Genomic DNA, 27,395 nt, shown 5'->3' on the forward strand with positions numbered 1-27,395 from the left:
TTCAGAAGTTCGATTATATCTACCAAGATTTTATCGAGTGAGTATGTCGCATAGGACTTGTCAAGTACGATTTGACTAACTGATGTGGTTTGCAGGCTATTGCATAGCTCGAAACTTTACTCAATATGTACGGAAAGATAATGGCTGCGAGGCTTCTCCATGTTATTAAAATAAAGACAAATAAAAAATAATCTTATTACATATATGATGTATCGGGTTGCTCTTGTTCTTTATGTACCATTTCAATCTGGGTGGTACTTTTTTTCTTGACCAATTTTAGAATAGTTCTTAATGCACATGATTGGAATTTTGTGTTGCATGATTCGATCGAGGCTAAAATTGTCCTATTCTAAAGGTTATCGGAAAATATATTTCATGTTTTCAATTGTGTAGATCCAGTTTTTATCTTATTTTACTATCTTTTCGTTACTAGCCCAAGTAATTAATAACAAATAAAATTGAAATTAAAATAAAATACACCACATGCAATTTTAACTTTGTTGAGTAAAATCGACATCTACAGGATCAGATTCAAACATCAAGCAAATCCATTAACACCTCAAATAGTTACAATCATATGAGACTTAAACAACAAAAGACTCTTTCTTTTTTTTTATGACACTTTTATGATGAACACGCTTAATAGACACCACTTGACAAGTATCACTCGTCTTCAACTTTGTTTTAGTTGAACTCTCCTAAATACCGCAGATTCTTCCCTTCCGAGAATGCTATGTACCTTTCTCCCGATAAATGAACCACAAGACTTTGAATAGTGTATACCACCAGCAAGTTGAAATCTCGAAATCAGAATGAATATGATACTGGTCTCGTGACTTATCACGACATTGAATGAACTATTTCGTATTTGCTCCTTAGTTTCGCACACAACCGATCTAAAAAGTTTACAACATAATATATGACATATGCAAGATATATCTCTTTATCCCGAAAACTCACATTCTTCTCCAATCTCCCAATGAATATATCTGAATGAATGCAGTGCATACAAATAACAAACCAACAAATTAACCCACTCCGAAAGATTATGAAAGCTCATCAACCTCCTTTTGGCCTCACGGCCACACTCGACAATAATTTTCTTGACAAAGTAAATCACAAAAATTAACCAACACAAAAAATAGCATCTAACAAATTGCCATCGTTTTCTAAATTTTATTTTCATATACAGAAGTAGGTTAAACGGCTTTTTGTTCTTGAATCATATTAATTTTAGCATGACTATTGAATTTGTAACTCGCATTATTTTCAATATTTTCCATCGGTCCGAACTTGGATTCAATCAATAATATCTTAGATATTATTATTCCTTGATCGAAATAGTTATTGTGACGATGTCAAGTTGTCTTTCTTTTTTTAAAAAAAAATTAAGAATGAAATGAAGAATATTAAAATTGGATTAGCTTCTTGGTGGTAAGAATATCCCTTTCAATGCCATGTGAGAGCCCATTTAATTATTTTAACTCATACGGTATGCCTAACCTACCTTTAAAAATCAATTAATGGGGCCCAATTGGCCTTTTTCCTTTGTGATCCAAATTAAGCATGATTATGGGGAACCTTTATCCACCACAAAAAGGATACTTTCACTTGGAGATTCAACTGTTTTATAATGAAAAAAAATACTTAAATAAAATCTTTTATTGCATGGGCCTAACTTCGGAGCTGACTCAATCATATATGTATTCACTGTGTTATGATCTTTATATGCAACAATTATTTAGCTCTAAAAGTGTTCGAGTTGATAAAATAGTTGAATGTTTGATCAATAATTATGAGTTCGATTTTTCACGTAAACATATTCTTAAGTAAATCCATCACAAAAGACTTGTCCGGTGGAATTTACTTAGTTAACATAGTTTTTCAAGTTACTCTGAGCCGCGATCAACCCACGGCACAGCGAAATTTAGTGATTGTATATTAATCCAATGCCCAGTGAAGTTTAGTGGCTGGATTCCCACGCAATAAAATAAAACATTATTCTCATGGAAGGAGTGGCAGAAACATGATATATGGACACCATCATAATAAAATATTTAATTCGTCTTATTTACTATAATTCCAGCAAAATAGTTATTTTTTTTTATCTGATAATCGGTATGAACATCAATATAAGTGTTGAATTTTCATCAGTTGCAAGATAGTGTGATTATTGATAGCGAATTTGTATATGCTTATGGAAGAGTGACTGAAAACAACGATGGAATATGCTAATATTTAAAAATAAATAAATAAGTTTGTTTTACTAGCATCAACTATAATTCTTTGTTATTTGATCATTTTTTTAGTAGGCCTACCGAATGAATTTTGATATGATTTTTTTTTTTTTTTTAAGATAATGAATTTTGATATGATTAGTTGTCTTGATGATGAATTTTTTATTATTATTTCAACTTACTATAAGGGAATTATCGTTTTCTTGCTCAATCGATACTCGTCGAACCTAATGAAATCTATGATGTGAAGCAAGAAATGGTAATTTAATTTTTTTAAAAAAATAATGGTCGATTACTTTTTTAAGAAAATGCCATGAAACTTAGCTTGATATGATATTATATTCAAATGGAACTTATGATGGTCAAATTATTAGTAAGAAAATATATGGTGACTGACACATATTTGAATGCCGATACGTCCACATCAACCGGTGCAAACATATCTACCAAATTATTGAAGTATCTGTCGATCCAATAAAAATCATGAATCGTCTCACTATTAATAGGTTAAATTATTCCTAAACCAAACATTAAATTTTTTACACAATTATTGACTCCACTTGTTTTAATATGTATTCATTCATTAATATATGACGAAATATATACAACTTATGATTAATTTTTAGAAAAATTTTATTCGTCGAAAAATTTGGGGAAAAAATATCATTTAACTATTCAAGCACCTGTGTAGGGGTGATCATGATGGTACGGTTTTGCGGGTTTTTTTTTAAAAAATCAAGCAAAATTGTCATATGTCGGTTATATTTTGAAAAAATCATCGCGGTTTTACATGTAGAGTTAATTTTATGATTTTGAGAGGTTTCGGGGCGGTTGTGGTTGGTTTGTGATTTTTTTAATGAAAAATATTAAAACATATATCCAAGTTAGGGGTGAGCATTATTTCGGTTAAACTGAATTAACTGAACGAACCGAATGAATTCACAAATTTGGTTCGGTTAATTCGAAAATACGATTTTAATCAGTGTTAGAAAATTTTGGTTAATTCAGTTCGATTTTTGGTTTTCGATTTTCTTCAAAAAAACATTCGTTAACCGAATTAACCGAATTATAAATAGTTAAATTTTTTATTCGGCTTTACATATAATTTATTGTTTTTTAATGTGTTATATTTAATATTGCACTTAATTTTTGTTATTTTAATTTTTTTAAGCTTAATGTGTTTTATTATGATAAAAATATCATATTTCAATCACTAATTTTATAAAATTTTGTATTTTTTTAATTTTATTTTGTAATAAAGTCGGTTAATTCGGTGACCGGCCGAATTAACCGATTTTAATTCGGTTCGATTAAATTTTTTTAAGTATAAATTCGGTTCGGTTCGGTTCGGTTCGGTTCGGTTCGGTTCAGTTCGCGTAAAAATAAGTCAATTAATTCGGTTTGGTTTTGTTTTTTATCGAATTAACCGAATGCTCCCCTAAATATAATGTTATTTAAATACAAAATATAACTTAAATAGTAAAAAAAATAGATAAAACAATAATCTAGATTCAAAACTAAACTAATAATTGAACACAACAAGAGACTCATAACAAAATGATATTTAAAATATCTTGTCATTTTTATTTTACTTTCAAAATTCAAGAAAAATATTTGTAAACAAATAAATATATACTCTAAAAATTAAAAATATAAAACTAATTTGGAGAATATTTACGAAGAAGATGAGTTTTTTTTGTAGGCGGAATAGCTTTCAAGAGAGTTGAGATATATTGAATGACGATTTCTTTAATTGAGTACGTTGTTTACAAATTATCATATCTTAGGTCAAAAACTATGGCAAAAACGGTTTAGACGGTGTGCTTTGGTGTAGTTCTTGAACAAAAAAATAATCGAACCATGTATACGGTGCGGTTTATGATTACCATTTTCAATCGCGATTTTTTTTAAAAAGAAAAAAGGGTGTGGTGCATGCAATTCAGTTCAAGCGGTTAATAAAAAACTTCGATCACTCTACTTATGTGACACATACAATGCAATACGTGTTAAGATTATGGACTTGGACTAACTCAAGCCGCAAAACTAGCTCAAAGGGGAGGTAACACACTCAGTAATACATTGGAAGCGTGAAATTTACAAGATATTAAAGGATGAACCATATGGCAGTCCAATATATAACAGTGAGTCTGTTCTCTGATATCATTTTAATATTATGAACTTGAGTATAACTCAACTCAAAAAACTAGCTCAAAAAAAGGAGATTGTTCAAGTTCATATATACAATTCTCAAAAATTTTATCCAACCTATGTGAAACATCTGAAAATAAGAAAACACAACATTAATAAATATAATTGAATCAGCCGGGAGTATGAATTTTTGGAGAAATCGAAAAGCTTCTACTATAGTAGACTTATATATTATTAAATTATTATAATAGCTAGTTTCAATAAAATAAAATAAAATAAAATAAAAATAAATAGGAGCTCGCTCGAGGCTCATTTACGCAGTGTGACATGTAGTTAATTCTGGGACATGACAAGTGCTAGGCAGTAGTAGTAGATCCGAGAATGGGTTTGATTTGGGGTGGCCCAAAGTCAACCAGATTTGCAGTGAACAAAATCTAAGCCTCAAGATCAAATCAAGTATGAAATTGGGACCCAAATATATCTCCAATTCGTGATGTGAAATCAAGGTAATAAAGACATGTAATGTTACATAATAAGACACAACTTGGCTGTCAACTAAATTCCAAACTGGCAATTTATACGCCATTATATATCTTTGTATATTATGTTGTTTTCGTCTTCCGAGCACATGGTCATGGGGTCCTTAGCTTGTTAGAAGTTTGGATCAAATGGATGTGGAGTTCGATCGATTCTTCTCAGCTTTGGGCACCAAAATGATTGGGAGTCGGGTTTGTGGTCGAGGGGGTTCGCGGGATAAGAAGATCGAATTTTCTTGTATTATTTACGATCTTATTGTCGTATAGTTTCGTGATGATTCAAGAACTTGAATTATGTCAAAATCTTAAACATTGGTTGTTTTGGGTGTGTACACATGCAGTACACTACAGATAATTGAGCGTGACTTGGGTGTATACATACATTCGAAGCATCCATCGACGTGTCGAAAAATTAAGGGAAAAAATATATAGATACAATTATACAGTATATGTCATATATGTTTTGACACCACGTGATTTTAACATTTCTTGAAATTTAGGATAAATTAAGTTTGAGATGAAGTTTTAAGTTTGAGACACAATTCAAAAGCTTTTACTCGCTCTCACTATGTAATAACATGCATCCCGTTTTACGATATTAAATGATCAGTGATTAAAAAATCATAATCCTAATTAGCCAAATGTGGATCAGAAATTAAGAATATGACCTTCGAAACCACCATTGAGTTCGAAATTTCCGAAGTGGGTTCGGAAGCACCGAACTAGAGATGCACAGTTCGGAAGCAGAGGGTCAGTTTGGATGTTTCGAACTGGAGATCAGAACTTCCGAAGGTTAGACCATGCGCACTAAATGACATGTCACCAGCGTTTGGACACACAATCACATGCATGAGATCGGAGATTCCGAAGTGGAGATAGGAGCTTCCGATCAAAGCAGCTTGGCACGTGGACAACAAGCGCAGTTCGGAGATTCAGAACTCCGCCTATAAATATGTCATCCGAGATTCAGAATTCTTGATCATTCACACAACTTCTCCTCTATATCTTAGTGTTTCTTGGGTGGTTCCAGCCTTATTATCGAGGGTTGGGAAGTAGCGAGGCGCTTTGGAGGGGATGCGGAGCGATGCTCAGGAGTTGGAGCCTTCAACAGCAAAAGGTTGACGACGGACGTAGGTATAGTCTGAAATCCCTAGTAGTAATAAGGAGTATCTATTAGCTTAGTTAAGGCTTTTAGATCATCTTTAGTGATATGTTTATTATTGGCTTGTAGGCTTGGACCTTAGACTGGTATTGCTAGGATTTCTCTAGAGAGGTACGTAATTACTGACTGAAATTGGCAGCGAGTATGCATGATTATATGTTGTATTTTATGTGTCATGATCCATGTTTTGTTGTTTTGTATATTATGTTGCATGTGCATATTCATCATGTTGAGCCGAATCTCCTTCGAGATAACCATTTGAATAGGGTCGTTCAGCCCTACGTTCTTGTAATATTATCGGACATCGGGAGATGTCGTGATGACGGAGAGTGACTCTATAGTGATCCTTGTCGAGTGTGTGTATGTACCTAGCGGAGTTGATACCAAATAATACTATACACTCATTGGTGCCTACACTGAGCATGACTATAAAGTTGACCAGTACCCCGTCATTTGCATGCTTTTTATTAAGTTTGTATGCCCGTTCTTACATTCTAAGTGTTGTTAACTCACGTCCATGTTATTGTGTTTTCTTGGACATCCCATTCTACAGGACAAAGCTCAGATTGGGCGAGGCTAATGGTTCGAGGCAGGGCTGAGAGCTGGACCAGTGGTTGCAGTGTGGCGTTATTATATTTCAGTATTTGTTTTCAGTGGTGTTGATACTGATTTTCGATTTGGTTATATAACGCTATTTCAGTTTGAGTTTTTGTTATCGATTATATACTGTCGGTTTGGGTTGTAAACTCGTTATCTTTTCATTGTTTTGATTACTGTTCAGTGGTGTTGATACTGATTTTCAATTTGGTTGTATAACGCTATTTCACTTTGGGTTTTACTTAGTAGTTGTATACTGTCGGTTTGGGTTGTAAACTCGTTATCTTTCTGTTGCTTTGATTACTGTTTAGATTTATATTTAATTGCATCCTTAAAGAAGTTAATTAGTAGGTGATCCGGGTTGGACCCTTACACCAATGTTTTCATAACCGAACCGGTAATCGAACCGGTCTACCTTGAAAAAATGGTCCAACCGGTCGGACCGTTTTAACCGCAAGGTCGGACCGGAAAATCGTTTATATAATATAATTAATAATATATTTTAAATTTAAAAACTTAAAATATGTATAAAAATAGATTAAAAAATATATATATTTATCCTAATTTGAAAAATAAATAACGATGTAAATATATTCAAAATATTAATTATAGTAATATTTTTAAAAAAAAATTAATAAAAAACTTTAATAATACTAAAATAATATTTTTATTGATGTACAAATAAAAAATAATCAGTTATTATATATAATAAAATTTTAAATTAAAAAAACTATTTTTTTTTAAAAAAAAAAAAAATTCAAAAACAGGTTGAACCGGTTCTTTGGCCGGTTCTTAGGGTCAGTTCTTGGCCGGTTCCGAGCGATACAACCGTTAAAACGGTTTTTAAAAAAGTTTCGGACCGGACCAATGACCGATTCCCGGTAGAACCGGTTGAACCTGTCGGTCTGGTCCGGTTTTGAGAACACTGTCTTACACAATACATACTATCACCTAAACTCAAAAAAGGATAGTGATTTTCATTAGTTGGGTCGGTTTGGATATCTATCCAATAAAACTGACTCGTGAGATGGTTTCACAAGAGTTTTTGTAATATGTTTAATATATCATTATTTTTTGGAGTAAAATATTATTTTGGTACATGAACTATTGATAAACGTCAAGTTGATATTTGAACTATTGAAAATATTTTAATTAGTATATGATCAAACTCAAAAGTCAATTTTGTCATTTTCTTAAATTAATTTTAAGTCCAATATTATAATTAAATTCAACTAGATACATATTTTGTTTTTAAATTAGTTTATTAATTAAAATTTTAAAAATAAATTTATATTTACTAATTACTATACTATATAAAGAAAATTATATATCATAATATTCAACGTGAAATTTGTATATCATAAATTAAAAGACGCACACACACACACATATCATTTTAAAATTTTGTTAATATAAATAATAATATTATAACATAGATAAAGAGAAAAAAAAATCATTATTATATATTTTAAAATATATTTTATTTTTGAATATATAATTTATCAATTGTTATATACATGTGTTTATGTGTATATTTGTATCAATAAATATTTATATTTTTTTCGTACAATGAGCATGATTTATTTTTTATAATATAAAATTTAAATAAATATTAATTTATGCTTATAATTGTATCAATACAATAATTTTGAAAAATAAATTTGTATCCATTTGAATTTAACAAAAACATTGGACTTTAAAATAATTTAAATAAAGGGTAAAATTAACTTTAAACTTGATCATTTATCAATTAAACTATTTTCAATAGTTTATTTACTAATTTAATATTTTATCAATAGTTCGTTTATCAAATTAAATTTTACTTTTAGTTTTTGTTGGATAATGAGATGTTCTACCTTTAAAAAGGGGAGAATACATATTTTTGGTCTTGTAAGTTACGCTTTTTTCGTTTTTAGTTCTCTATCAAAATTTCAAATATTCATGCAATAACTTGCAATTTTTTTCGATTTCGGTTCATTTTTGTCGGAATTCTACTAGACCGTCGGAAAATGCTTAGTAGTCCATCGATGTGTTGACTTGGAATTTAAAATAGAGGATCTTGCGTTTTTGGAATCCGTGTGACTCAATCTAAATTCCAACTAGATCTAAATTTAAGGTTTGTTTTATTATTTTCTGTCTATTTGAAATTGAGATTGAGCCATGTAGATTCCATAAAAACAAGGTCCCTAATTTTAAATTCCATGTCTACAAATCCGAAGAATAGCTAAGCATTTTTCGGTAGTCTAGTAAGATTTTGACAAAAAAAAAAAAAAAAGGATAAAAATTGAAAATATTGCAAGTTAATGCATGCATGTTGAAAATTTTGAGCTAACTGGATTAAAAGTGAAAATGGTGTAACTTACAGGCAGGGGCGGAGCCATCCTTGGGCTAGGGACAGGGTGGGCTGGGCTCCAGCCCCACCTATTTTTTTTAAAAAAAAAATTTAGCAGTTTTGATTTAAAAAAATTTTTTTGCAGCCCCATGTTTTTTTAAAAAAAGAAGTTTCGGCTATTAAAAAATTAAAAATAAAACCACTCTCACAAATCACATTTCATTCCAATTTATTGTTTGGTTTATTATAGTAGCTTTTGAAATTATGCGATTTTGAGGTAAAATTGACAACTCTAAAATTATGTTGCATATTTAATTGCAATTGTTTCAATTGTCATAATATTGACTAATGATGTACATGAGTTTGGATTTTTACCCTAAAAATCTATTGTCGTAAATTTTGGGAAAAATAATCAATTGATTGAAATATTTGGGAATTATTGATGTTGCAATCATTGTTGGTCTTGTATTGCTATTTTTCGATTTAGAATAACCAAAAACTAAATAATTATGAGATTTGAAAAATAATTCTTTGTTTAAATTTTTTGGGATGATTAAATTTCTAGTTAGTTAACTTTGGGAATGAAGATAATAACAAAATATCAAGTTATTTAACCAATATAGCAGACATCTATTACAGTATAGACGTGAGAAAAATATCTGTTTGAATCCAAATAATACAATGAACTGAATTAATTTGAAATATTGGTTTGTGTTTATTCAAAATTTTAATTAATTTTAATTTTAAAATATTGATTAATTCAGTTCCGTTTCGATTTTTAACATAAAACTTTAATTTGGTTAACCGAGAAATCAAAATTTTATAAGAAATTTAATGTTATTAAATTTTTAATAAATTTTATTAGGATATAAATATTACGAATTTTTAATAAAACTTATTGGACAATTGAACTAGACTTGAAAATATTTTTTTTTTAAATAAAATTTAAATTTATTTAGTTCAGTTTTTATATGAAATTTTGTTAGTTAAAGCTTGATTTTTTTAAAAAAATCTATAAGTTCAGTTAATTCAGTTTCCGACCGTAATAAAAAAATTTCGTTTTGGTTTGTTCCATTTTGTAGTAAAATTCTATGTATTCGGTTTAATTTGTATATAATTAGGTTTTAAAATGTTCGGTTTGATTTGAATGTAATATTTACTCTAATTATTATTAACATGAGGTGGAGTCAGTCCCACCTAGTTTTAAATCCTAGCTTCGCCCATGCTTACAGGACCAAAAATGTATTTCTCCTATAAAAAAGACACGTTAGGAATGAACTTTATCAATACATGTAAAATACAGTAAAAATGTACATCTTATATATACGATAAAAACCTAAAGGAAACATAAAATTTTCAGGACACATCAAGAGTGAACTTTATCCATACATATAAGATAGAGTAAAAATATAAATCTTATTTATACACTTACGATATAAACCTAAAAGAAACATAAAATTTTCTAAATTTATCATAAGATACCTAATATTTTAAAGAATTTTATGCCGACGTGTGGTGGGAAAATTGGGTTGCTTTGACCATAGCTCGACAGTGTTTCTTTCCACGATGAAAGAGATTGATCAATTGATCAAAAAATATCTATTTAATGAAAAGTCTACTGCTCCCTCCATCTTACATATTTTGGCTCCTATGATATATTAAAAAAATTACGAGAGAGTAAATTTTAGAATTTTTTTTTATTTTAATCTTAATCGATGAATACTTTAAGAGTAACACTCTTGTGAGACGGTCTAATATGTGAGACGGGTCAATCCTATTCATATTTATAATGATAAGTAATACTTTTGGCATAAAATGTAATACTTTTTAATGGATAATCCATATAAGAGACTCGTCTAAAAAAAATAACCCTTGAGACCGTTTCATAGGATTTTTTGCCATACTTTAATAATATAAAAATATGTTTTGAAGTAGGTAATATATTTAATGACGGGGTAGATCGGTAAAATAATAGATAAAATAATTTTAAATATAGAAACTTGACTATATATTTAGGATATATGAAAAAAGAAATGTGACTTATATTTAATAGAGTCTGAAAGTATACTAAGGTTTGAACATTATTTTAAAAATGTTTTTAGCGTTTTATAAATGCAAAAAAATTAAAATATGTGTTTGGAAAAGATTTTTGTAAAATATTTTTGAATCAAAACAAATATTTATTTTTAAACAACTTTTGAAATATTTTATTAATAATTTTTTAAAATATTTTTATAAAAAATTTTTATTAGTACTTGTCCAAATGGAAAATAATTTTCTCGAAACTAATTTTGGGTGAATGAATACTTAATTAATAAGTAGCCAATTGAGAATCTAATTTGGGAAATTTTAATTAAGAGTGTGAAAGTATACTAATTTTCTCCAAACTAATTTTGGGAGAATGAATAATTAATTAATAAGTGGCCAACTGAGAATCTAATTTGGGAAAAATTATTTCATGTTCTGAAATAAGAAAATTGAAACTATTAATCAATGAATAATTTAGTAAACTCACTTCATGTCCAAATCCAAAGAGTCATGAGCTGCCGCACAAGTTACAACCAGAAATTTTTTTTGGCATTGGCTGAATAATCAGATAAAAAAAATAAAATAATATAAATAAATATTTAAAAATTAAAATGTAATAAATTAGTTCGTGTTGAAAAATATATTATTATTATTACGTTGAATATTGAATATTGAATGTTGAATGTTGAGTTGTAAAATGTGGAAAATTAGTGTGTGATGATGTAGATGATGATGTATTAATTTTTGGACTAATCTCAAATGTGGATCTATAAATAGGTCTTCATTTGTGATGAAAAATACAATTGAGTTGAGAGAAAAATATTATAAAGTGTAGAGTTTGATATATTTTGAGTTTTGGAGTTTTTACTTTTTACCATAAATTTTTACTTTTTCACAACACGTTATCAGCACGAGGCTCTAAAAGTCCTCCATATTTTTTCAAGCTCCAAAACACAAGAAAAAGGTAACAAAAGTAAGAATATTTATTTTATTGTTTATTTATTTGTTGTGTATATATTTAATATATAATATCATGTTATTATCAGAAATGATCAAAAAAAATTGTTTTTTTTTTAAAAAAAACTTGTTAACGACATCCCACACTATCGGTAACGGATACTACAAGTATAAAATTCTCTAAGGTTTTTAAACAATAACGTGACATGATATATATTTATTATGTATATATACTAACTATATCAATATATAATTTCATGTTATTATATAAGAAGTTGTCTAGGACACTGACCTTATAATAACGTGATATGATATATATTTTATTGCGTATATTTAATAATGATTATCATTATATGCATCACATGATTATCACGAATTTTTATTCAACACATACTCGATTTTTTCTTACCCCAACGATAACAAACGGCTAGTTTTTTGCCCTATAAATATGTTCACTCAAACTCATTTTAAATGACACCAAATTCACTCTTTCTCTAAAAATAATTTCTCCTCGATTTTTCGAAGATGAAGATGATGGCATTTCTAAGGCTATTTTTCATAACGATTATGATCATCATGCTCACGAGTCTTGTACTCACCAGCGATTTTTCACCACATATTTTTTCTCTATTTGTATACGCACTTGTAATCTTCATTCTTCCATTATTTTGTATTGTCATATTAATGGAAATTAACTAATAAAATGTCTTGTTATTTTTCTAGTACCACCATGTCAAATTTGGCAAAGATTGAATTCGTTGCGCTCGATATCACTGGAAAGAATTATATGTCATGGACTCTCGATGTAGAGATGCATATTAAGTCATTGGGTCTAAGTTATACCATCAAAGAAAATAATATATCATCCTCACAAGAAAAAGCAAAGTCTATGATTTTCTTACGTAGACATCTTGATAAAGGATTGAAATATGAGTATCTCACAAAAAAGGACCCAATGATTTTATGGAAATGGCTGAAAAAAAGATTTGAGCATATAAGGGAAGTTATACTCCCGACCGCCCGTGATGAATGGAATACGTTGAGATTCCAAGACTTTAAAAAAGTCAGTGATTACAATTTTGCGATGTATCGAATAGTCTCGCAACTGAAATTTTGTGGGCATGTTGTTACTGAAATGGAAATGCTTGAAAAAACATTTTCCACATTTCACGCATCAAATATAACTCTACAACAACAGTATAGAGTGCGTGAATTTTCGAGATATTCTGAACTAATCGCATGTCTTCTTGTGGCGGAAAAGAACAACGAATTGTTATTGAGAAATCATCAATCCCGACCCACTGGATCAACGCCATTTCCAGAAGCAAATGTCGTAATTAAAAATGAAAACCAAAATCAAAGGCATAGACCAGATTTTGGTCGTGGACGAGGTCGAGGACGTGGGCATGGGCGTGGACGTGGACGTGGACGTAAAAATGATCGCGGTCGTGGTCGCAGCCGTGGATATGAAAATAATCGAGATAGTTACTTCAATAACTCATCTCAAAAGAACGTCACGAACCACCCACCAAAAAGGCAACATGAAAATACGAGTGAAAATAAAAATCACTCAAAAAGATCTGAGAGTGTTTGTTATAGACGTGGCACCCCAGGGCATTGGTCACATATTTGTCGAACCCCTGAGCACCTATGTAAGCTCTATAAATAATCGACAAAGGGGAAAGGAAAAGAGACCAATTTTGTTGAAAATAGTGACCATTTAATTGGTTCAACTAGTTTCAATGCTGCAGATTTTTTTAATGATTTCGAAGACATTGATTAAAGGATTGGTGGGACTAGATTGTAACAAATTTGTATTTTTCATGCATTCTTGTATTATAAAGCATGTTATATTTTGCATTTGTATTGTACTTAACTTTTTTTTATTGCATTTTTGTGAAGTTTGATATGAAAAATGCTATGAACAAACATGGAAATAATATCATGGAAATTTGCATACCGGATAGTCGTACAATGCACACTATTCTGCGAGATGAAAGATATTTCTTGGAAATAAAACCAACAAAAACAATGGTGAATACAATATCAGGTCCTGTAGACTTGATTGAAGGTTGTGGTAAAGCACAATTTTTGTTACCAAATGGTACAAAATTTTTGATAAATGATGTTTTATATTCACCACAATCGAAAAGAAATTTGTTGAGTTTTAATGACATATATTCTCATGGATATGATACTGAGACGATAACTGATGGAAATCAGAAATATATGTGCCTTACCACATATAAATCAGGAAAGAAATATGTGGTTGAAAAATTATCAATGATTCCTACTGTATTGCATTATACACATATAAGTCCAATCGAATCAAATATGATGGTTAATAGTTATTCAATATTAACAAATTGGCATGATCGATTGGGACATCCTGGTTCAATAATGATGTGAAGAATTATTGAAAATTCTCATGGTCATCCATTGAAAGACCAGAAGATCTTTCAGAATAATAAGTTTCAATGTAAAGCATGTTCTCTTGGAAAACTTATTATAAGACCATCGCCAGCTTAAATCCAAACAGAATCACCCATATTTCTTGAACGCATTCAGGGTGATATTTGTGGGCCAATTCATCCACCATGTGGACCATTTTGATATTTTATGGTATTGATCGATGCCTCTAGCAGATGGTTACATGTATGCTTATTGTCAACTCGAAATGTGGCATTTGCAAGATTAATGACTCATATAATAAAATTACGGAATCAATTTCCCGATTATACAATCAAGAAAATAAGACTTGATAATGCTGGAGAATTTACTTCCCAAACTTTCAATGACTATTGTATGTCAATGGGAATTACTGTTGAACATCATGTTGCTCATGTTCATACACAGAATGGATTAGCTGAATCATTGATTAAACGTCTACAACTGATTGCTAGACCAATGATTATGAGAACAAAACTCCCTATTTCTATATGGGGACATGCAATTTTACATACTGCGGCATTAATTCGCATCAGACCAAGTGCATATCATAAATTCTCCCCATTGCAGCTTGTATTTGGTAAAGAACCAAATATTTCTCATCTGAGAATTTTTGGGTGTATGGTGTATGTGTCTATTGCACCACCTCAACGATAAAAAATGGGTCCTCAAAGAAAAATCGGTATTTATATCGGTTATGATAGTCCATCAGTCATTCGATATCTTGAGCCTCAGACAAGCGATGTGTTTACAGCACGCTTTGCTGATTGTCATTTTAATGAAGAAATCTTCTCAATGTTAGGGGGAGAAAAGAAACACATCGAAAAAGAAATCACATGGTATGTACCATCATTGTTACATTTGGATCCAAGGACCAAATAATGTGAGAAAGATGTACAACAAATTGTGCACTTGCGAAGAATTGCAAATCAAATGCCAGATGCATTTGCAGACTCAAAAGAGGTAACAAAATCATATATAAATGCTGTAAATGCCCCTGCTCGAATTGAAATTCCGAAGAAACAAATTAAAGACACTCATGATGTCATAAAATGCTTGAAGCGTGGAAGGCCAGTCGGTTCCAAGGATAAAAATCCTCGGAAAAGAAAAGGCATAGAGAAACACGATGATCATAAAATAGAAAATCGTATTCCAGAAGAAACACCTGATGATGAAAATATTCTGTCAGAACCACAAACTGACGAGAATCATGAAATCTCTATCAATTACATTAATACTGGAAAAATATGGAACCGAAAAGATATAGAAGATATTGATGAGATATTTTCTTATAATGTGGCATGTGACATCATAAATGAAAATGAGGATCATGAACCAAAATCTTTTGGTGAATGTAAAACTCATCATGATTGGGCCAAATGGAAAGATGTCATCCAGGTTGAATTGGATTCGCTAAATAAACGTAATGTTTTTGGACCTATAGTCCTCACACCTAAAGGTGTAAAACCTGTTGGATACAAATGAGTTTTTATTCGAAAGCGAAATGAGAAAAATGAAATAGCAAGATATAAAGCTAGACTTGTTGCACAAGGTTTTTCTCAAAGGCCTGGAATTGATTATGAAGAAACGTATTCTCCTATTATGGATGCAATTACGTTTCGATATTTGATTAGTTTGGCCGTGTCTGAAAATTTGGAAATGTGTCTTATGGATATTGTTACAGCTTACTTATACGGATCACTTGATAGTGATATATACATAAAAATCCCTGAAGGATTTAAGATGTCTGAAGCACAAAGTTCAAAACCCAGAGAATTTTATTCTGTAAAATTGCAAAGATCATTATATGGGTTGAAGCAATCCGGCCGAATGTGGTATAATCGGCTAAGTGAGCACTTGATGAAAAAGGGATATGTAAATGATCCAATATGCCCTTGTGTTTTCATCAAGAAAACAACATTCGGATGTGTAATTATTGTTGTATATGTTGATGATTTAAATATCATTGAAACGAATAAATAAATTCAAGAAGTTATGATGTACTTAAAGGAAGAATTCGAAATGAAGGATATTGGAAAAACCAAGTACTGTCTGGGTTTGCAAATCGAACAAAAAGAATATGAAATATTTGTTCACCAGGAAAATTATACAGAAAAGATCCTTAAACGTTTTAATATGGATAAATCAAATCCATTAAGTACTCCAATGGTTGTAAGATCATTAAACATAGAAAAGGATCCATTTTGTCCATATAAAGATGATGAAGTTATTCTTGGTCCAGAAGTACCATATCTAAGTGCCATTGGTGCCCTTATGTATCTTGCAAATTGCACTAGACCTGATATATATTTTGCTGTCAATTTATTGGCAAGATTCAGTTCATATCCAACAAAGAGGCACTGGAACGGAATTAAACATATATTCCGTTATCTACGAGGAACGTTAGATTTGAGACTTTTGTACTCAAAAGACACCAATCAAAGTATCATTGGTTATGCTGATGCTGGATATTTATCTGATCCACATAAGGCACGTTCCCAAACCGGATATGTATTCACTCGTGGAGGCACCGCAATTTCTTGGCGTTCACAGAAACAAACACTCGTAACAACTTCATCAAATCACGCTGAGATTATTGCGCTACATGAAGCAAGCCGTGAATGTGTTTGGCTAAAATCAATGACATAACATATCCAAATTTCTTGTGGATTATCAGTAGACAAGAAGCCTGTGACGCTGTATGAAGATAATGCTGCATGTATTGCTCAAATGAAATAAGGATACATCAAAAGTGACAGAACCAAACATATCCCCCAAAATTCTTTGCCTACACTCAAGAGCTTGAGAAGAATAAAGATATTGATATCTGTTACATTCAATCAAGTGAGAACTCATCAGATCTCTTCACAAAGGCACTTCCTACGTCAATATTCAGAAAGCATATATATAATATTGGGATGCGCAATCTACGGAATATGTGAAGAATCACTCATGTTAACATGAGGAGGAGTTTACGTGGCTGCACTCTTTTTTCCTTACTATGGTTTTTATCCCACTGGGTTTTTCCTAGTAAGGTTTTTAACGAGGCAGTATAAAACACGTAATGAAGACAATCATCATATCACGATCATCATCACAAGGGGGAGTGTTGAAAAATATATTATTATTATTATGTTGAATATTGAATATTGAATGTTGAATGTTGAATACTGAGTTGTAAAATATGGAAAATTAGTGTGTGATGATGTAGATGATGATGTATTAATTTTTGGACTAATCTCAAATGTGGATCTATAAATAGGTCTTCATTTGTGATGAAAAATACAATTGAGTTGAGAAAAAAATATTATAAAGTGTAGAGTTTGATATATTTTGAGTTTTGAAGATTTTACTTTTTACCATAAATTTTTACTTTTTCACAACAGTTCGTAGATAATCCATAACAGGTTGACATGACTCTCATATAAGCTCGTCTTATTGCATTTCTTTTATTAACAGGGATTGTTATATTGGAATACATATGCATGGCTGGATCTTATTTTTGAACCTAAAATTTTCATTATAAATCATTAGCAACTACATTCATCAAGCACGATGAGTAAATAATACCTTCAACCCAATAAATAGGTAAAGGGTGGAACAAAGCATATTTTGCTAGATTATGTGTTACCGTATTCACACTCCTACTAGCATCACACACTTTTTTAAATCTACCAGTCACTAGAATGTTGAAATGTTGGAGATAATTGACCCTTCATGAGAAAGGAAACCCGACGAATCTGAAATAGCTTGAACCGCATTAAAAGAGTTCGAATACACCCACACATTAGGAAACTCATTATGCAATGCCAGCTTTAAACCAAACTGAATTGCATGGCTGGATCTAGTTGAACACAAATACTAACAATATCAATGTCAACTCCTTGCTACTTAGCAGGATATTGGTGATCGCATTTGAGATCTCGACATTAGTTGGAGAATACTCTCACTAGTCATTATACTAGCTTTTGGTTTAAAAACGAAAACATAATTTTCTTGTTTCCTTTTTAGCTTCCATTAGAAAAACCATCCCATTAATGAATATACTTGTCAGAAAATTAATTGAATGAGTTGGTCTTTTGTGATACGATCTCACGAATCTGTATCCGTGGTATGAATCAAATTCACTCATATTTACAATAAAGAGTTATTCTTTTTGTATAAAAAATAATACATTATCATGGATTACCCAATTAAAAGATCTGTTTCACAAAATTAATCCTTAAGTCTATCTCATAAGAGTTTTTGTGTTAAATATATATATCCATTATGTAATAATGAAGTCCCAAAAATCACTTTAAAGCACAAATAAAAGAAAAAAAATTCAAGAGAAGAAAATGTTTCCCCAGCATTTCCTCGAACACGTTATATACAAGTAATGTGATAAGACTAGGGGTGATCACGGTGCATTTTTGCGGTTATTTGGAAGAAATTCAAACCGAATTACCACTTGCGGTTCGGTTATACTTACTTTTTTTTTAATTGCGATTTTGCATGTAAAATCAATTTCGTGGTTTTGGATGGTTTTAAGCGGTGGCGGTTGTTCGCGATTTTTTTAGATGATAAGTAGTAAATTGGAAAAAATATAACTATTCAAATTATTTAGAACAATGAATGAAAACTATAATAAACAAAATAAAACTATATAAAATAACAATCAAGAGACAAAATAACAAAAGAGAAAGAGGTAAGAAAAACTGAAGGAGAATTGAGAGAGTGGATGTGGCACAAGTAGGGGTGTCAAAAACCAACCCAACCCGCCAACCCGACTTGATTCGGGTTTGGGACGGGTTCGGTTGAGGAATTTTTAAATATTTTTTTCTTCAACCCGACCCGAACCCACTCAACCCACTTGAATTGACACCTCTAGGCACAAGTAGAAAATCTATTGTATATATAGTGCTAGTTAATAAATACAACTCTAACTAAATAAAATTTTACATGACGGTGCGGGACGATGTGATTTTGGCTAAATATTATAACAACACCATGGGGGTCGTGCGGTTTATATATTTTTTCTTAACCGCGGTTATTTTAAAAAAAAATAAGATACAACGGTGCGGTGCGGTGTGGTACGGTCGGTTCGGAGGGTTTTTGAAAAATTTTGATCAACCCTAGATAAGACCAATATACAAGCTACAAATTGATGACAACCAAAAGAATTTTTTTTTAAAAAAAATGATCCCAATAATAGTAGATGAATTCAACAAAAGATATTATCAAAAATAGAAAATTGATTTACCCAAACAAATAAACGTATTTTTCACGGATTCAAACATTTACTTTACTTGAAATTCACTATCAAACTATGATTTTTTTTGTTTGTTTGAAGGAGTTATCAAACTATGATTGTACACTCAAATAATTGCAATACTATGATTATATCTAGAAGTCAATAAAGTACGGTGCATACAACATTAACCAAAATAATAAATTATTGAGTGATAACTGAGTTAAAATCAAATTAAATCGAAGCAAATAATTTTTCCTTGCCTGACATGACAGCCTACCAAATCAAACAATAGGCTGAAAGTCGTGCTCGAAATGCCAAAAAAACTCGAAGCTAAATTTCAACAATGAGAAATTTCTGGCAACTTGCGGCGGTTCTTGGAAGAACTCACGGCAGCTGCGGCTAAAAGCCTAACCGGCTTATGCTTTTGACACCCAAAATCGAAACAAACTTGTAACCATTAGAACCCTAGCTACACGACCCAGAAACAACCGAAACTTGTGCAAAAATCGAAGAATAATTCGAGTACAGATAGAACCGCCAGCTAAGGGTTCGGTAAATATGGAATAAGCCAGGTCTAAACTCGACCTCATATTAAACTCGTTCCGTCGGGACAGGTCTAGACCCGACCAAGCGTGTTCGGGCAAATATCGATCGAGGCCAAACCCATCCCTGTCAAAATATATATAATCTATGTATATATGTTAATAATATATATAATTATATTTTTTAAATATTAAATAATTAATATCTTATCCATAATTTGAGTTTATAATATTTCGCATTGAAGTGATTTTATTTTATTATGATATATTTAATTTGAAAGCATATTATTATAATTTTTTTTTTGTTATTCATTATCAGTTAAATACAAGTTGACAAATTTTAACTTGTGACAATATTTTTTGTCTTAAATATTATTACTATAAAATTTAAAATTAAATTTAATAATTTTTGTTAATTTTAAAATTTTAAAATAACATTTTTTATTTAATACATTTAAAAATTATATAAATTCTAGCGGATCCAACGAATCTAACCCGGATTGAACAAAATTTAGTAATTAGTAACAAAATGAAGCTTATATCGTGAGGAACAAAAAACCTCAATCAATTTTGAAGTTCAGCTGGCAACAAGTAGCGGTTGATTTCGAGGTTAGGGAGAAGAAAGAGAATCTGATATGATACAAACAAGAAACACAACGAGCTAAAGAAAAAAAAAATTAGTATAGGCTCAAGTCCACCCCCAGAATTTAGGGTGGATCTGCCCTTGGTTATGAGGATAGCGTGTGAGCACCCTTTGGGCTCGAGCCGGTACATCAGTGGCATTGGACATAGACCTGGCCACGGGCCCGTTCCGGGTCGGAACCGCCGGGTCCGGGTTGGTATTTTACCAACCCTTAACCGGTCCGCCCTTGGCCGGTTTCGGTCCGGGTTCGGTTAACCGCCGGTTCCGGGTCAACCATTGCTTTTTTTAATAAAAAAATTTTTTTACAATTAAACTTTTAAAAACTCTATCTAATATTTCATTATATCAATAAAAAATATATAAATTTATTAAATAAAAATATATACATTTAAACTTTTAACATCTTCTAATATTATATTTATTCAATAAAAAAATATATGACATTTCAACTTTCAACATTTTATATTAAAAACTATGTCTATCTCAATAAAAAAATATATTATATTTATTAAATAAAAAATATATTACATTTCTTATATTAAAAATTATATATATTTCAATAAAAAATTTATTACATTTATTCAATAAAAAATATATTATATTTCAACTTTCAACATCTTATATTAAAAACTATACCTATCACAATAAAAAAATCTATTACATTTCAATTTAAACATCTTGTATACAAATTTTATTACATTTAATTATTTTCAATCACAATTTAATATCAAATGATCTATTCTAGTGGCAAGATTGATGCCTCAATACCAATTGGTCTTGGATTCAAATCTAACATGTGTAGGTTTTAAATATATTATTTAAAATTTTAACAAAATAATAAATATATTATTTAAAAATAGGCCGACCCGCCGGGTCAACCCGCCGGTTCGGACCCGGGTTAGAACCGCCGGGTCGGCGGGTTTCAAAAGGAAAAACCGTGACCGGACCGGCCAGTGGCTGGTCCAGTCACGGTTCTGGGTCAAACCCGTTGACCCGGTTTACCGGCCCGTTGACCACGGGCCGGTTTTGGGTCGGGTCCGGGTTTGACCCGGCCCTTGGCCAGGTCTAATTGGGCACTTCAGATGTTTGCAGTTGACATATAGTCGAAAAACACATCGGTAATTAGCTATGTGAAAACAAAAAACGCGACATGAAAGAGTTAAACGGTATACATACCATGAGACGGGTGATTTGTTTAATCTATGCAGATTAATACATGATCATGTCGTGCTTAACTGAGATGATTTACCACTCTTCTATGAGTTTATTAAGTAATTTATGTTGATTATTTTTACAATCGAGATATAAGTTATTGTACGTACTAGTGTAGCATTCAGACAATGACCTTGGGTTGGAGAGTGACCTATATGGTATAAAAACTTTGAGACCATATTACAATTGTGGCCACAAATTTTTAAAATTCGGTTGCAAATCATAAGATCTATCATTGCCTTGATTCCCCACTCGAACTACCACATTTAACTTCATTATAAATAGTCTTCAATGGAGATATATAATCATCAAAGAAATTCACACATATATTATATATATATATATATATATATATATATATATATATATATATATTTACATATTATAATTATATTTATATAACGAGATGCATTTAATTTGATAATAAATACAAATCTAAGGCATGTATCCGTCCCATCAAGACATCCCTATGATGAAATGATTGAAAATATAACTTATTCCACCAAACAATCTAGCTACCAATGTTACATCCCTTTTCCTTTTTAACTGATTTGGATATGGATCGATAATTTTGATAGAATTAAAGATTTAGGACATTAGGGAGTGACAATTTATATTTTTTTAAAAAATATAAAAATATGTATTTCACAAAAATATGTAAACGATCAGCGTAGTTCTCATAAATACAAGTCTTAAGGAGCAAATATTCCCTTTGAAGTTAGTCACATCCCTGTGATTTTGCACTATTTTGGGATACAAAGAAGGATACATTTTCCTTTTAACCAAATAAATTATCCTAGTTACTCTATACAATTTCCAACATTAACTGTCACCCCTATTCAATTCATTAATGCCATTGCATCTAAAAGCATTTTTATTGATTCCCATTGTAATTTGTGGAGGAAGAGGAGTAAGCCAGGGAGCAATTAGATGACCCTTGGAGAAGCAACAATTGAGCCGGGGTCACGGACGAGGAAGAAAACGAGACCTCGCAGTTGTTGGACGATTTGCTTGCGGGCTTCTGAGTTGGATCACCCTCCGCCGCTTGCTCCTGCTTGATCTCCTTCAACAAGGCCACGACGTCTTTCATCGAGGGACGATCCACTTGACGATTGCTGGTGCATAGGAGGGCTATCCCAAGGGCTTGGAGCATTTCTTGTATTTGTGTGTCCGGATGGCCTTGGAGGTTTTGATCAACGAGATCCACTGGGTCCTTTTTGTTCTTTAAGTGGTCTCGCACCCATTGAATCAAGTGTTGTCCCTCTCCCAACGAGGGGTCGATCGGCTTTTTCCCCGTTATGATCTCCAACAGCACGACACCGTAGCTGTAGACGTCGCTCTTTTCGGTGATTTTTACCATGGAAGCATACTCTGCGAAGTTCAAAAGGACATGACAAGTTATTACAGTTAGAAAGGAAAAAAAATTTCTCCGTAGGGCGCCATCCTAGTAGGGGCCAAATATATGGAGACAAATTAATTAGGATAGAGTTGAAGAAATCACATGACTTCACATGCATTAGTCCCCACAATTAGCAAGCTAGCATAAGATGCAAACACAATTACATGTAACATCCAATGAAGTTTCCAACCACATTTTATTATCAAGCAATTATTATAACTGAAATGATCTTGCTACCAAATTATTATATGTGCAGTACTTACTATATGAAAGTGACAGATTACAATGTGGAAAATAAATTGTATGAAAGTGACAGATTTTTTTTTTTTTAAAGAGAAAGTGACAGATTACACTATGGAAAACGAATCGTATTTTCGATATTTCACAAGGGTAAAATCACGAATAACAAGCGCATGATTTTTTGAGAAAAATAGGAAACAGAGGCAGAGAATTTTACCAGGAGCAAAATATCCATATGATCCAGCTAGCTGGGGATATGCTGCTAATGCAGCATTTTCATCTTCAACAAACCTTGCTAGTCCAAAATCAGCTAAACATGGCTCATATCTTTCCCCCAATAGTATGTTTTGTGTCTTCACGTCTCGATGTAGGATAGGCGGCCTGCAATCGCAATGCAAGTAGGCCAAGCCCTCGGCAACTCCTAACGCTATCTTGAATCGGATCTCCCATTCGATCTTGTCCCCTTGCCCCTCATGTAACAAGTCGCCTAACGTACCGTTATGCATATAGTCGTAGAATAACAGTTTGGTCTTCCTGTTGGACGCCCAACCTAGAAGCCTAACGATGTTTCTGTGTCGAATACGTGCTAGTGTCGTGATCTCGGATGAGAATGTGGACGATGAGTACTTTTCGGATGCACGAAACCTTTTGACCGCGACGACGGATCCAGACGGGGTTACTGCTCGATACACTGTGGCTGACTGACCATGACCGATTAGGTTAATAGATGTTAAAGATTTTACAACGTCGTTGATAGATAAACTGAACTTTTGATACAATGTGACCTCCCACGGTCCCCCTAACTCCACATCTTCCCTGTTGTCCAAATCGCACTCGTGGGGCCCGTGACCGCGCATCTTGCCACCGAGGATGATGTAGAGAGCGGCCAACATCAACAAGCAGGCCGTACAGATCAACACCACCATCGCCACCCTCGCGGACTTCTTGTGCCTGGCAGCAGCGCCCTCATCAGCAGAGCACTCTTTGTTGCCCGAAAAGCACAAGTCGGGGTTGCCCGATAGGACGCTGAGTGGCAGCTTGGCGAAAAACGGGGTGTTGGGCACCTGCCCGGAGAAATTGTTGTATGATACATTTAGAACTACGAGATTCTGAAGGGCGGACAGATAATGTAGGTCTCCGGAGAGTTGGTTGTGAGATATGTCCAGTACTCCAAGCCTATCCAACTCCGAAAACTCCTCCGGGATCCCACCCAAAAGACTGTTACAGCTCAAATTTAAAGCAATTTCCAGTGCAGGGATCTTCCCAAGACTCCCCGGAATCTTACCCTCTAACTCATTGCTGCTTAAATCAAGCATCTGAAGCTTAGAACACGAACCAAGTTCGCTCGGGATCGAACCAGATAACTTGTTCTTCCCGAGAATGAGCTTCGTGAGTGAAACCAATGAACCCAGACTTGGATTCAAAGTACCTTCGATGAGATTATCAGAAAAATCAAGAAACTGTAGAGTAACAAGCCGATTCAAATCATCTGGCAAGTTCCCAGTTATGGAATTGGAATGCAAATCAAGAAAGGTGAGATTTTGGCAACCAGAAATCTCAACTGGAACAATCCCGGAAATCCTATTGATTCCAAGATCCAAGAAATTCAAATTCCTCAACCTCCCAATATCCGGGGGCACATTCCCGGTCAGCATATTGTTACTCGCTCGGAACCGAATCAGCGAAGAACAATTACCGATTTCAGGAGGTATTGAACCAGAAAGATTATTCGATAGCAGTAAAAACTTGTTTAGATTCTGTAATCCAAAAATACCGCTGGGTATGGGACCCGTCAATCCATTCTGCGACAAGTCAATAGCTTCCAGGTTCTTACAAGAAGATAAAGATGGAGGAATATTACCCTCCAAACGATTCTGCCACAGAAACAAAAGAGTCAAATTTATCAGATTCCCGAACTCTGCAGGAATCGTTCCAGTGATCTGATTGTTATCGAGCTCAATATGAGTCAGAGCCCGGCAGTTCCCAAGCCCTGCCGGAATCTTGCCGGAAATTTGATTCGCACTCAGCTGCAACTCTTGCAACAGAGTCAAATTTCCAAAAGATTCTGGAATCCCACCGGTTAAAGAATTCATCGAAGCATCGATGACTTGTAACTTAATACAGTTTCCAAGCTCCGGAGGAATTGTGCCGACCAAATTGTTCTGCCACAGCAACAGATTCTCCAAATTCTGCAGCCTTCCAAGCTTCGTGGGGATCGAGCCCGTGAGCGTGTTTTCGTAGAGATAAACATTCCTCAACGCAGCACAATCACCGAGTTCTGGAGGAATTTGTCCCGAAAGCAGAGCAGTGTATACAGCAAGAGTCTGCAGCTCTTTCAACATGCCAATAGAAGAAGGAAGAAACCCAGAAATGCTGGTCTCTGCCAGCCCCAACAAGATTAAACTCGTGCAGTTTCCGATTTCTCGAGGGATCGAACCTCCAAGATTCTTGTTCCCACCAGCTCTAATCACTTGAAGATTCTTCAAATATCCAATGCTGCCTGGAATCTCCCCGCTGAGCTGATTATCGTATATTATCAACTCAACCAGGGATGTCAGGTTCCCGATTTCCCCTGGAATGGAGCCTGCCAACTGATTTGTGTTGAGATAAAGCTGCTCCAATTTAGGCAAGTGACAGATAAAACTCGGGATTTCGCCGTTTATTTTATTGTCACTCAAATCAAGAACCCTCAGTTGTTGAAGATTGCCGATTGCTTCAGGGATGGAACCGGTCAGATTGGTCCCCGACAGGACCAGTTTATTCAGGGAATACTCCAAAGAAGTGAAATTATCAGGAACACTTGCATGCAAATCAATGTACCTCAGGTTTATCTCCACAACTTCATTCTTGAAGTTGCAGGTTACACCAGACCATCGACATGGAGTTTCGTCCGTCGAATCCCAATCACTCAAAGCCTCCGCTGATGCATTGAAGCTTCCCTTCCAATAAAGAAGGCATTCGCCCTGTGGATTGATCGCAAAAGACGGCGAAAAAGAGTAGAAGAAGAAGAAGAAGAAGAGAAAGAAGAGAGGGCGGAGCCGCCATGGATGAGCAGGCATTACAGAGAAACAAAACTAATTAAGCCGCCACAGATTACTGGAAGCAATATTAATGGGAGGAACACGAGATCATGTTTTGTGGGCTAATGTGATTTTGGTTAATAAAGGGGATATATAATATTATTCAGAAAGCCAGAATCTCAGGATCCAAGAACAACAGCTAGGCCATCATGTTTGCGCAGTGAGATGGAATTTTTGGAGCGCTTTTTTCTTGGATTTGTTGAAAATGGAGGTTTTATGTGGGAAGAGAAATGGCTGTTTCTGCCTTTGTTTTATAAACAAAAAAATTATGGGAGCTAGCAGCCACTTCAAATTTTTTAAATACATATCGCTAATTTTTATTATTCGTGTTAATTTTTTTTTTTTTTTGCATGTACGGATTAGAAATTCTTGTTTTGTATATATAGCAACTAGTTTTTTTTTTGTCTAAAGAATTAAGAAACTATATCAACTTCTAAATTTTAGCCTTTTGTTATTTTTAGAATTTATAATTATCTTTTTATAATAAGTTTTTGGATTTTTAAAATTATGGTGATTTTATCTTTTTGTAAGAAATTGGGTTTAGGGGTGTTCACGATTCGATTAACTGTCCGGATCGAACCGAACTGAAACCAAAAATTCA

The 27,395-nt window shown here is 32.8% G+C and overlaps 1 protein-coding gene across 1 annotated transcript; it reads right to left on the reverse strand.

Annotated features, from left to right (window-relative positions):
• Positions 1-22,751: 22,751 nt before the first annotated feature.
• Positions 22,752-27,013, reverse strand: LOC140882933 (uncharacterized). Its single transcript, XM_073289197.1, has 2 exons — positions 23,932-27,013; positions 22,752-23,446 (listed from the first exon to the last, which is right to left on the reverse strand). Exons 1-2 carry the CDS (start codon positions 26,771-26,773, stop codon positions 22,950-22,952), a joined length of 3,339 nt encoding a protein of 1,112 aa, XP_073145298.1. The 5' UTR covers positions 26,774-27,013; the 3' UTR covers positions 22,752-22,949.
• Positions 27,014-27,395: the final 382 nt, after the last annotated feature.

This window comes from Henckelia pumila, chromosome 2 (genome assembly GCF_033568475.1).
Source record: "Henckelia pumila isolate YLH828 chromosome 2, ASM3356847v2, whole genome shotgun sequence".
In the NCBI taxonomy this organism is placed as follows: Eukaryota; Viridiplantae; Streptophyta; class Magnoliopsida; order Lamiales; family Gesneriaceae; genus Henckelia; species Henckelia pumila.